At 41.7% G+C, this 12,160-nt stretch overlaps 1 protein-coding gene across 1 annotated transcript in view; it reads right to left on the bottom strand.

The window, feature by feature from the left end:
• The window catches only part of p47 (NSFL1 cofactor p47), a 178,021-nt gene that overhangs the window by 93,009 nt on the left and 72,852 nt on the right, over positions 1-12,160 (bottom strand). The window contains exon 4 of the mRNA XM_067140182.2: positions 8,622-8,728. Coding sequence (XP_066996283.2) covers positions 8,622-8,728 — 107 coding nt within the window. The remainder of the gene's footprint in view (positions 1-8,621; positions 8,729-12,160) is intronic.

Genomic DNA, 12,160 nt, shown 5'->3' with positions numbered 1-12,160 from the left:
TCTTCCCCAGATATCAGTAAAGATAAGGAGTAGGCTATTAATAAGGGCTTCCCGCAATCTGAAAGCTTTACGGGAATACGCAATAAATCACTAAACTGGGCATAGCACATTGCTTACTACATATTTTGGAGTGGTGGTGGTGGTGATTATTGTTTTAATAGGACGAATAAACATCAAGTAAACCTTCCTCTTGACACAAGTGGAAACAATGCAAGACTCAGCTAAGGGCTCCTTGGACGCCAACCCACACTCCGAAGTTAAGAGCCCCTTAGACCACTTGGATGCCAAACCACATTCCGAAGGTAAGAGCCCCTTAGGCACCCTAAATCGCCTTTTAAGACACATGGTGGCAAATGAAATGGCGGAATGGCTTTTAGTGCCGGGAATGTCCAACGACATGTACGGCTCTCCAGATTCAGGTCTTTTGATTTGATGCCCGTAGGCAACCTATGCGTCGTGATGAGGATGAAATGATGATGAAGACAACACGTACACCCAGCCCCCCTGCCAGATAAGTTAACCAATGATAGTTAAAATTCCCGACCCTACCTAGAATCGAACCCGCCACCCCTGTGACCAAAGGCCAGCACGCTAACCATTGGCCATGGAGCCGACACACGTGGTGGTGATTATTACTTTAAGAAGGAGTACAACTACGCAACCATCCTCTTTTAACACTAATCAGAGAGAAATGAAGATATCGGGCAAAGAAAGACAAGGGCCATGAAGGGCAAGAAAATGAAAGACTCCCTAGCCCTCGAATCCTCTTATAGCCTTGGGGTCAGAAAAAAACAAGAGCTGACCATCGGAGGTCGGACCTGAGATTAAAATTAGCCTGACACAAGTAAGTGGAAGCAATGCCAAGACTCAGTTAAGGGCCCCATGGTTGCACACCCATGCTCCCAAATTGAGAGCTCCTGGGGCCCCTTTCAGTCACCTCTTATGAAAAGCGGGTGATACCGCGGGTGTTTTTCTACTACCCCCAACTCCACAGGGACTTTTATGACAGGCAGGGGATATCGTGGCCTTATTCTATCCTCGCACATAGGTTGATATATATTTTAGAAGTGGTGGTAGTGATTATTGTTTTAAGAGGAAGTATAACTGGGCAACCCCCCCCCCCCTCTATTAACACTAATTAAGAGGAAAAATGGAAGGGATCCGACCCTTCGAAAAACGAAGGTATCGGCCGAAGGAAGACAAGGGCCATGAAGGGCGTGAAAATGAAAAACACTCGGCCTCGAGTGCTCTAATTCTGTAGGGAATGCTACGAAAATAGTAGGTACTGCATTCTCCTTTAAAACAATTTTTTTCAATGGGCCGATCAAACAATTACGGTTGGAAATGCGCTGAACATATTCTGGTGTAAGGAGAAGGTATCCAATTTTCTCTTCTAATGGCCTTAATCCACTCTGTTCTCCTTTCTTCACGAACAGGAAACCTCAGGAAAATTTGACGGTAAATAACAAGTCTAACCTAAAAATTCTTACGAAAAGTGGACGGTGCTTCTGAGACTCCAAAATACTGACACAATAACAATGTAGGAAATATAATATACTGTACTATATATCACAAGCCATACTTAGAATCTTACCTGTGAAATATTACTCCAGGAATATTTTTGGATTTTCGATTAGTGCAACCGTATGCACAACACGACATTGCAAGAGATACAACATCAATTAAATATTATTTTTTTTTTACGTTTTAGCGTGTCATACAGTGTTTGCACCTGAAAATTCCTGCAATTACAATTTGCATTCACCGTATTCACTTTAATGAACTGAGCCAGATGAGACTACCCAAAAATAGCATGCATTCTCGCGCCTATTTACGACCACGCCCCCTATGTAGACTACAGTCATTTGGCTTCACTCTTAGAGCTCCAAGGCATCTATCTCACTGTATTCTTTACTCCCTGGTACAACATATGTTTCATGACCTCACACATAATACAATAATTCGACTACGTAAATAATAATAACACTAATACTTAAGGACATAACCTCACACCCAATACGATCATACTGTAATAATGATACCAATACTAACATGATGAAACACTTCACAGCTATACATACAAGAAATAAAAATAATATATAATTTATTGCAGTCAATGGATATACACACAATAATACACAATGATTAGATTACATAGGTAATGAATTCCATAACAATGTACACAGTCAGATAAACATCATCAAGCACTCACTAGCAGTCATAATGAGGATCGACTTCCGTTCCGTTTGTGGGACCTCATTTAAAACTCCTTTGGAGCTCCTTTGGGTTAAATCCTCTCATGGGTCGCGTAGCGTTACACATAGCGGGGATAGGCCCTTTGCTTGTTCTACTTGTGGGAATGTATTTAAGCGATCGTTTTTCTTAGGAGACACATTGATAGTCATAATGATAGTAGGCTATTCCATTGTCTCACGTGTTGGGTGGCTTTTAAGGAGCGAGAGAGAGATGGCTTAAGTGCGTTTGCTGATCGTAGTGGGAGACGACTATTCTGGCGTTCAGCTTGTAAGCAGGTCCGTACAATGGTGTTCGTCTGTTAGAGGACTTTTAAGACCTGCCTCGGTCACATATTGCAACGCACAGTGATGACAGGCCATTTGCCTGCCTAATTTGCGACACTCTATTGAGATCGCATATTGCAAGGCACAGTGATGAAAGATCATCTGTTTGTCTAATTCGCAACACTCTGCTGAACATACCGCGTCCACTTGTAGGTGCTTGCGGTTCTTCTTTACTAGTCTTTAGCGAGTGCGGTAATGGATACTGTTCTTGCGGTGCAGTTGATGAGGTGGTACCTGGGGCATTTTCCACTACAGAGCTGGCAGGTACATTCTTCATCTGGTTCGTGGTATCCAGCTGTTTGACATACCTTTCCATGGAACCCGTGCACGGCAAACCGGGTGGTGTGACGTGGGTTGTAGCCCGGCCCCTTCCACTCATCGTTTCTCACCGACTCCGTTTCATAGAATTCTTCCTGGATTTGCTGTGCTTTTCGTTGTCTTTCTTCCAGGACTGTGGCGGATGCTTCGGTGTCGGGAAGGTTGAAGTAGGTTTTTAAGTCCTCTAGAAAGAATGGCTCATCCATCAGGGTGTACACCAGTCTGTTCTTTGTTGGAGGTATCTGGCTTTGATATTTTCAATCATTTTTAGATTCGTTGTGGTTAGCTTGTGCCAGATTAGTTGTACACCGTACGTGGCTACCGGGGCAACTTCGAGTTTGAACAATGCCACAGCCATTTTCACCGATAGATTCTCTGGGGCTTGGGGTCTGTGGTCTGTAGAGTGATACCTGCGTACTTGAATGATGGTACTATTTCAAGCTGGTCCCCGCCGTTTGTGAAAACATTGTCTTTTGCCAGTCTTCCTCCTCTTCTAAATTTCATTTTTCTTTTCTCACTGTTGATACTTTGTGAAAACATCGTCTTTTGCCAGTCTTCCTCCTCTTCTAAATTTCATTTTTCTTTTCTCACTGTTGATACTTAATGAGTTTTTGCCTGCCCATTCTCCTAGGTTGTTGAATGCCTTCTGGATACCGGTGGGGTCCCTTGACAGCAGAGCCATGTCGTCAGCATACAATTACAAGACTGACCCCTGCTGGCTCTGTTGCACTTGCGATGTCGGTTGTCATAAGGTTGAGCAATACCGGGCTCATTGGGTCTCCTTGGAGTACCCCTCTGGTCTGTGTTATAGGTGCTGAGATTGTTGTCCCATCATGCATTTTCACGTAGTTTACGTTAAGTATAACTTTTATGATTTCCATTTCATGCTGCAAGTTGGTTAGTGTTGCTTCCAGTTTTCCTATTAGTATCTTCCTGTCAATGCTGTCAAAGGCCTTTTTATAGTCGATGTAATATAGTGTAAAGTGGAGTGGATGGTTGTGCTAGTGCGGTGTCTATTTCGTTTGTTACTTTCCCTATGGCTTGTAGTGTCGATTTTCCGTCCATGAATCCGTATTGGTTGGGTGGTCTCTCTTCCATTATTCTTGGTCTGATGTGGGCCAGGAGGGCCTTTGAGAACATTTTGAAGATATTGCACTCTAGGGCGATTCCTCGGTATGAGCTGGGATCATCCCTGTTGCCTTTGCCTTTGTACAGTGTGATTAGGTTGGCCTGTCTCCATATGTTTAGGATCCTCTTGCTTCTCAGGCATTCATTGAACAGTAGTGTCAGTACACTTACAGTGTCCGCCGCCGTGGCCTTGATGTGCTCGTACACTGCATCCGGGCCTGCTGCCTTTTTGTCCTTGAATTCTTGGATAATTCTCCATACTTAATCGGTTGTGAGTGGTTGGAATAATAATAATAATAATAATAATAATAATAATAATAATAATAATAATCACAATCGTAAAATAATAATATTCGAGCTCGATATCTACATTAGTTACCCATGGTCGAGAGAATATTGTTTTCAAGTTATACCTGTTACCGCACTTGTGTTAACATGATGGAATGGATTCGGAGAGCATCAGTTGAGAGATGGCGAAATGTTGTTACAGTGAAACTCTGTTAAGAAGTTTTTCAAGGGACTGCAAAAAAAAAAAAAAACTTCTTAAGCAGGAAACTTCTTAAAAGGGATAATGCCCAAAAACTTATTCTGTACCCGAAATACATGTGAAACACACAGCCAACAGATTTCCTCGTTTGTGAACAATACCGAAATAGGCCGATATATAAGAGCTGCTTACAGAAAGCCACAATATAAAAATTCGATTATCATGACAATATTTTTAGAGATAAAGTAAAATAATTGAACATACCATATTATAAATATATTTGATAAGAGAAGGGAACATATTAAGTTATATAAAAACGTTGCAAGGTTTGATTATTTTAGCAGGCAGAACCATGTCCTTCCAAACTTCCCTTTCCTCCGAACTTACACTCTCTGCTTCGCAACAAATTGTTTTGTAAACGAAAACCAAAAACCCCATGGCACCACAGCCCTTGAAGGGCCTTGGTCTACCAAACGACCGCTGCTCAGCCCGAAGGCCTGCAAATTACGAGGTGTCGTGTGGTCAGCACGACGAATCCTCTCGGCCGTTATTCTTGGCTTTCTAGACCGGGGCCGCTATCTGACCGTCAGATAGCTTCTCAATTCTAATCACGTAGGCTGAGTGGACCTCGAACCAGGTCCAGGTAAAAATCCCAGACCTGGCCGGGAATCGAACCCGGGGCCTCCGTGTAAGAGGCAGGCATGCTACCCCTACACCACGGGGCCGGCTTTGTAAACGATGCCGGCTCGATTTTTTAAGCGTTCCAGCCACCCGCTCGACGCGGTAAAAGGTACCCTTAATTTGCATGAGGCTTTCTCCTGCATAATAGTCCCACTGAAAGGTATGTTTAAACTTCGCTGCTGTTTAAACCATATTAGCAGAACTTGTTCTATTTCATCGTACTTTTCATATTTAACTTCCTTACAATTTGCTGAAGTATTCCCTGCAGAAGCAGAGATCTCTTCTTTCTTCGCTATAATACCATTCAAAGTAGACAGCGGCATCCCCAGCTCCTTTGCCAAGGCAACACGAGAAAGTGTAGATGACGCCACTTTCTTTATAATCTCCACTTTGTCTTTTATTGTTAGTGCCATTCGCTTGATCTCTTTCCTCTGAGTTGCGCTCATTTTCACTTAAAAAAAGCTTGTACGTTGATATTACAAGTACAACTAACTTCACCGACTCCTATTCATACTAATTACGACGCTACACTATGCTTGGCAATCCGTAGCTTAGGCTTACAAGAAACAAAGACAAGACGTGTACTACAGTTTGTTAGCATGTGCTTTCTATCTTCCTCACACCTCTGACACCTGCTTCAAGGATAACGGCAGCAAATGGGAAATCTAGCAACTTACTCTTAGAGATTCTTAGAACCTAGGCCTAAATCGCATCTGCATTCCTACTGGTTGTCACGGCAACGGGCGTAGTTTCTGGCTGTTTCACAAGTACCGCATGGCCAAGCCAGTATTGAGTTTATTTTCCTGCTTCAAACCTCTTCATGCTATAGGTAATGAAGAAAAAAAACACAGGTTCGAAGTTGCAGAAATTAGTGCATGGAAATGTATCTGGGGTATTGCAATGAATATGTGTGCCTCCTTCAACACTAAGTTGGCTATTAACATTCGTTCAACTTCGTAAACAATCGGGATCTTTCGGCCGGCTGTTTGGCGGCATGTGTATCAGCTGGCTGCTGGCAAATCGGCTGTTTCCTGCATAGAGTCGCGAAGTTGTTTTTATTCACCTCACTAATAATAGACATGGAAAATCTTATCAGTTTAGTTCAAAAACGTAATTTCCTCTACGGCAAGGCCCATAAGTATTATTGCAACAACGTAAGACTGGATGGCTGGAAGGAAATAAGCAAGGGAATGAAAAATCAGATAGGTTAGAAAATTCAGTTTTGTGGTAGGTTAACAGTAATGTTGTGGACAAATGCACTTTACGGTTTTTAATTAATGTTTAGGCCACCTCGATTAATGACTTCACCCTGTCGCGGCCCGCAAATTACTGCATTAAAGTATTATTAAATCATCCATTGCGTACTTTATGTTTCTTACGTAGACTCCCGTTCGATTTTATTCCGCTAGATGGAACAGTGGAGTGGAAATTTTGACTGATGGGTTCGATTCGATTCCACAAGTCGAGAGTGAACATCTGCTGTCCGTGTTGTCATAGCGTGACGTCATATGGCCGTGGCAGGCCCGCACATGTTCCGTGACACCAGACACACACCGCGAGCATGCGAACGGTCTAACACAGGGTGCAACTTGCGCGGAGACTGTAGGGTTCTAACCACGGGCTGCTTTGGGCGGACGTTTTCTATCTCAAGGGGCTCTAAAATCTGAACTGTTTAAGCGGGAAATATATTTACAACAGAACACTTTAAACGGGAAAAATATACATATAACTTAATGCAACTGATCAAGGGACCAAGAATATCACACTTCTTAGGCGGTAAAACTTCTTATGCGGGAACTTCTTAACCGAGTTTCACTGTATATTCAGGAAAGGAAGATGATGATGACCCCCAAGGCGGAGTGGGACTGTTGCTGACAAGAGAGGCACAAAAATACCTCCTTGACTGGAACCCTGTTTCAGAGCACGGTTCAAAACAAGAGTTAGAAATATTCATCTGGTACAGTGCTATGCACCAACAGAAACAGCAGAGCCAGAAGAGAAGGACCATTTTTATGGACAGCTTGAAAGTGGCCTGACAAAGGTTAAGAAACAAGAGATCAAAATGATAATGGGTGATCTGAATGCCAAGATTGGGAATAAAAGTGACAGGGTGGAAAGAGTTCTAGAGGAACACGGAGTGGGAGTCCAGAATGACAATGGAGAGCGCTTTGTTGAATTCTGCCTAAATAACCATTGGTGATTGGTGGATCAATTTTCCCCTAACAGGACATGTCACAAAGTAACATGGGTTTTGTCAGATGGGAGAACAAAAAAACAAATTGATCACTTTGCAATCAGCCAGATGTGGAGACGATCCCTCTTAGACACTCGGAACAAAAGAGGCGCAAGATTGTGGAAGCGACCACCACCTGGTAACAGCTGAAGTTAAAGTGAATATTGCTGTAGTAAACTGAAGCAATAAACAAAGTGGAAAGAGAAAATTCGACACTGAAAAATTGAAAGATGCTGAAGTTAAAAAGGATTTTGTAATCAAGCTGAACAATAGGTACAGTTCATTTGATCTAGATAACGCAGGAGGAGGCCCAAATGAAACGAGTGTGAATGGAAAATGGGAAAGGATAAAATCAGCCTTCGTGAATACAAGTGAGGAGATATTGGGATTCAAGCAAAACAGGAGAAAGGAATGGACATTAGACAGTACCTGGAAGAAGATAGAAGAGATATCAAAACAAAGCTAAATCATTGCAAAGATGAAACAAAGAAAAGCAGCTTGATAGAACAGTTCAGTGAACTGAACCGACAAATAAAGAAAGCAGCAAGAAATGATAGAAGAAATCAGGTAAATAGCCTAGCAGAGTTGGCGCAGGAGGCAGCACTTAAAGGAGACTCCAAACAGCTTTTCAACATTACAAAACAGCTGTCTCAAAAGAAATTCAATCAGTGCAGGCCAATAAAATCCAAGGAAGGTAAGAAGCTTACAAACAGTGAAGAACAAATGACAAGATGGAAAGAGCATTTCAGAGAAGTGCTAAACAAAGTCATGGTACAGGAGGACAAAGGAGGGGAAGACTATCGAGAGGTTCCGGAATTGACTGTGAATATCAACCCGCCGACGAAGAGCAAGATCATAAAGTCACTGAAAAGCTGCAAGGCATGCAAAGCTCCTGGAGTGGATAACATTGTGACGGAGGTGTTGAATGTAGACTACAAGTTGACAGCTGAGATGCTTTTGCCATTGTTCAAAGACATATGGAAGACTGAGACACTCCCAGAGGATTGGAAGAAGGGGAAGAAGGGGGATCTGACTTGTTGCACCAACTGGCGAGTAAAGTTTTTTGAGAATTACAGAAATGTGCAAGCAAGAACACTTACCTGCAGCAGAAATCAGGCATCATACATCTTATTAGTATCAAACTGCATTCACTGGAAGTTTTAATTTATTTCCCAGTCATACAATAGAAACTTACCCTGTGTATCACTTTCTGATTGTCCCAGCCTATAACCAGTCCCTGAAAATGACTCTCGTGTAGTTGAGCTGGAAGGTTTTGCAGGATCAACTACCTCAGCTCCAACTCTGAAAATTAAGAGAATACTGAAATCAGAATAAGTAAAACAGTGGATGTATGACAAACACTAAACTACATAGAGAAAATCGACAAGGATTCAAACAAACCTGTATGCCTAATTTAGAGGAAGTTTCAAATGTTTGGGATAGTGAAGAGCCTGCCACCAGCGATATAGCCTACATATAAAATCCTTAATAAAAATGCTTATGGTTGTTGTAGACCTTTAGCTGCTCCCATCAGTCTAGGGTTACAAAAAACAAAAAACAACGAAAGCAGTTTCTTCTTTACGTACCAGCTCTTCTTGAATATTTTCTTTCTTGAGCGGTTCTTTACAAGATCCTTTCCATGTAATTCTTTACCTTCTTTTATCAGCTGGCGGCTGTTCAATATTTAAGGCTCAGTTGGTCAGATGGTGTTCATTTCTTGAACACGAACAAACCATTTTTGCTGGTCAGTATCAATTTTCTCTATGATTTCAGTGACACCAACTGACCCTGTTGTTTCTTTGAAGAAAATGAACTCTGAGGATCAAACCTGAGAGACTGAATGTAGAAGGAATTGTGTCACTGAGTTCAGCAAGTAATTAAAAAAATTGGAAGTTATTACATTGCAAAGACTTATAATTGAAGGTAGAAATAAGAAGGATGTACGAGAGGAATTACAGTATATTTAAGTATTCGTGTAGCAGCTGTATGCTTGAGATTTCATATAAATGAGAAATATGATGTGACCAACAAGCAAGAATCCCAGCATCAGACACTAAATACGATGTAGAGTATGTGTTCAAACAAGTGTACATAGTTGTTCTTTAGTAGTCATGACATATACAAGGAATTCCTGTGTTGGAAACTGCAGATCAGCTTTCCAGAGTGTTCCATAATTTTTATACAAGTGAAGTGCGAGATATTTTGAGAAGCCGAAAGGGCTATATAACAGCAGATCCAGTTGGAGAAGAGGTCTTTCTAGTCTGGATATGAGAACTGTTGCTAAGGAAATCTCTGCTGATCACAGAAGGTAATGCACAATGAGAATGATAGGCCTAAGTCAAAAAATTGAGGCTTGAGTGGAGCCAGCTGAGATAGCCACCAATCATTCCTGCTGAGTTACAAAGCTTCAGTAACATATTGTAAATAACGCTATTTCAAAGAAGTACAGAGTTCAGGAGAAAAACAAAGTGTCATCTACTTTCCACATGTAATTAAGAACGTTCTAAGCTGCTTAATGCAACTTTAAAGCTTTCCAGTCTGTCGAAAACACTAATTATAACACATATCACACTATAGGTAATACCTGTAAAAAATATACACACTATTAAAAAAAAGAATAACATGTTTCATTCTATAAGAACATCCTCAGATTCTATCAAATCACTTAAATCAGAATACAGTATGTAAAATATTGTTTACGTTGCATAAACCTGTCAATGATTGAGAGTAGGAGATATTATAAACAAGTAATAGCAAATAATGATTATGGTAGTCTTGAACTGCAGCTTATTAATAAAAATATTTCTGTACTTATATAAGCTGCTACTCAATCGTCTGTTACCTTCAGCAACTGCGCCTGGACTGCAATCAATGGCCTTGTTTAATCTTGGTAGCTTAAAAAGAGGTGGAGTAACACATTATGTGGGCTATGAACTCTGTTCCAAGGAGAGGCGAGGGGAAGTAAGGGAGTATTGAGGGCCAAGATTCTGTTCATTGGAGAGTAGTGGGAAATGTTGCTTCCTCATGTTATAATGCATTTTAGTGTATTATGGTGTAAATGCAAGTAAATGGTTTTGATGAAATAAAAGTATGGAAATAAAAGTAACCGCTGAAACCTGGTTACGTATTGCTTCACACAGTAAGTTTTCCTTAAAGGATAGGTTTACAAATAAAATATACTACAAACACATTCCACATCCTACAGATTCTACACAGGTCTCAGTCTTCACCGTTGACCTTGCGCATAATGCGCTGGACGTGTGTCACGCCATGGTTCTCGTCGTCAGTGTTCAAAATAAGGTTGCGGTGAAAATGACTCCACAAACCAGATTCAAGGATTTGTGCTGCTCCACTTTGATGGGGATTTTGCCAAAGTGGTCGCACTTAAGCAACTGATTTGCTTGCAGTGTTGTACATGTCTTCAAAAGCAAACTACCGTTGCGCATTTTCTTGAGATCCTCAAGTTCGCCATAGACGCCTTCAATGTTTCTACTAAAAAGGATCAACTTTACCAGCTTAAAATCGTGCCCATCGGTTCTGGTAGCGACCAGAAACCTAGAGAAGCTGGATCCCATTCCTTCACTCTGAACATGTTCCCAGGGAGTTGAACCTCTCAGGGAAGCAAAAGTTAAAGACTTTGGTGGGGGACCACCTTGGGATGGGCAACTTCGTTTCGAAGCCATGCCCAAAATCATCCTCCCGGAATGCCACCCACTCCAGTCAGGGGTCTCTGTAGCTGAACCAAGCAGCCACGGCAATACCCACCTGGTCATAGCTGGTACAGCTCGGGGTCTGATGTTGGACGATGTCTAATACGGGATGACTGAGGCAATGAGCAATAGGACTCCCTTCCTCCAGTCACCTGCAATAGCATGTAACCCACAGCGTGTACAGAGCACTAAATATAGCAAAAAAAAAAAAAAAAATTAATAATAATAATAATATGTCCATCTGGCATTCGGCTGTGCGAGGACCTGTGTTGTTAGGCGGATACTACAGCCAGGGTACATGGCGCTCCCACCCGCGAGATTCCTGGGTGGTCAAATGCAGGCTTTTGGGTGTAACCGCACATGTAAGAGGCCCAGCACGCACATCAAAAATTTTGAAATGGTCTACAACTTGACCCTCAGAAAAATGGTTCAAGAAGAGAAAAGGAAATGCTGGCAAAAATTCACTGAATCTCTGCAAGAAGATACAAGTGGAAACAAAAAGATCTTATTCCAGTGGGTTAAAAAGAAGAAACACCCAGGAGAAGGTGCCAACTTCATTAAAAATGAACAGGAGGATGTGATATCACAGAAGCAGGATATATTGCAGAGGCGGGGAAAATACTTTGAACAGCTTTATAACGTCTAAATACCTCAGTACAAGGAGAAATCGAAGAACCAGATTTAGTGCAGATGGAAGATAAGGAAAACGAGGTGCCCATGGCAGAGATTGAGTGGGCCACTAAAAGAATGAAACGAGGCAAGGCAGCTGGAATTGACGGGGTCACCATAGGAATGATAATAGCAGTAGGAGTAGTTGGTCTACAGTGGTTGTATAGACTCTTCAGAGTGATATGGAGAGAAAAGACTGTTCCAAAAGAGTGGACGAAAAGGGTCATTATACCAATTTTCAGGAAAGGAGACAGGAAGCAATGTGAAAATTACAGAGGAGTGACACTGATACCTCATACAGCTAAGATCCTTGAAATAATCTTGGATAGACGAATAAGAGAGAGTGGAGGAAAAA

This window comes from Anabrus simplex, chromosome 2, assembly GCF_040414725.1.
Source record: "Anabrus simplex isolate iqAnaSimp1 chromosome 2, ASM4041472v1, whole genome shotgun sequence".
Classification (NCBI taxonomy): Eukaryota; Metazoa; Arthropoda; class Insecta; order Orthoptera; family Tettigoniidae; genus Anabrus; species Anabrus simplex.
Note: the sequence above shows the minus strand (reverse complement) of the source record. Positions and strands in the feature narration are given on the sequence as shown.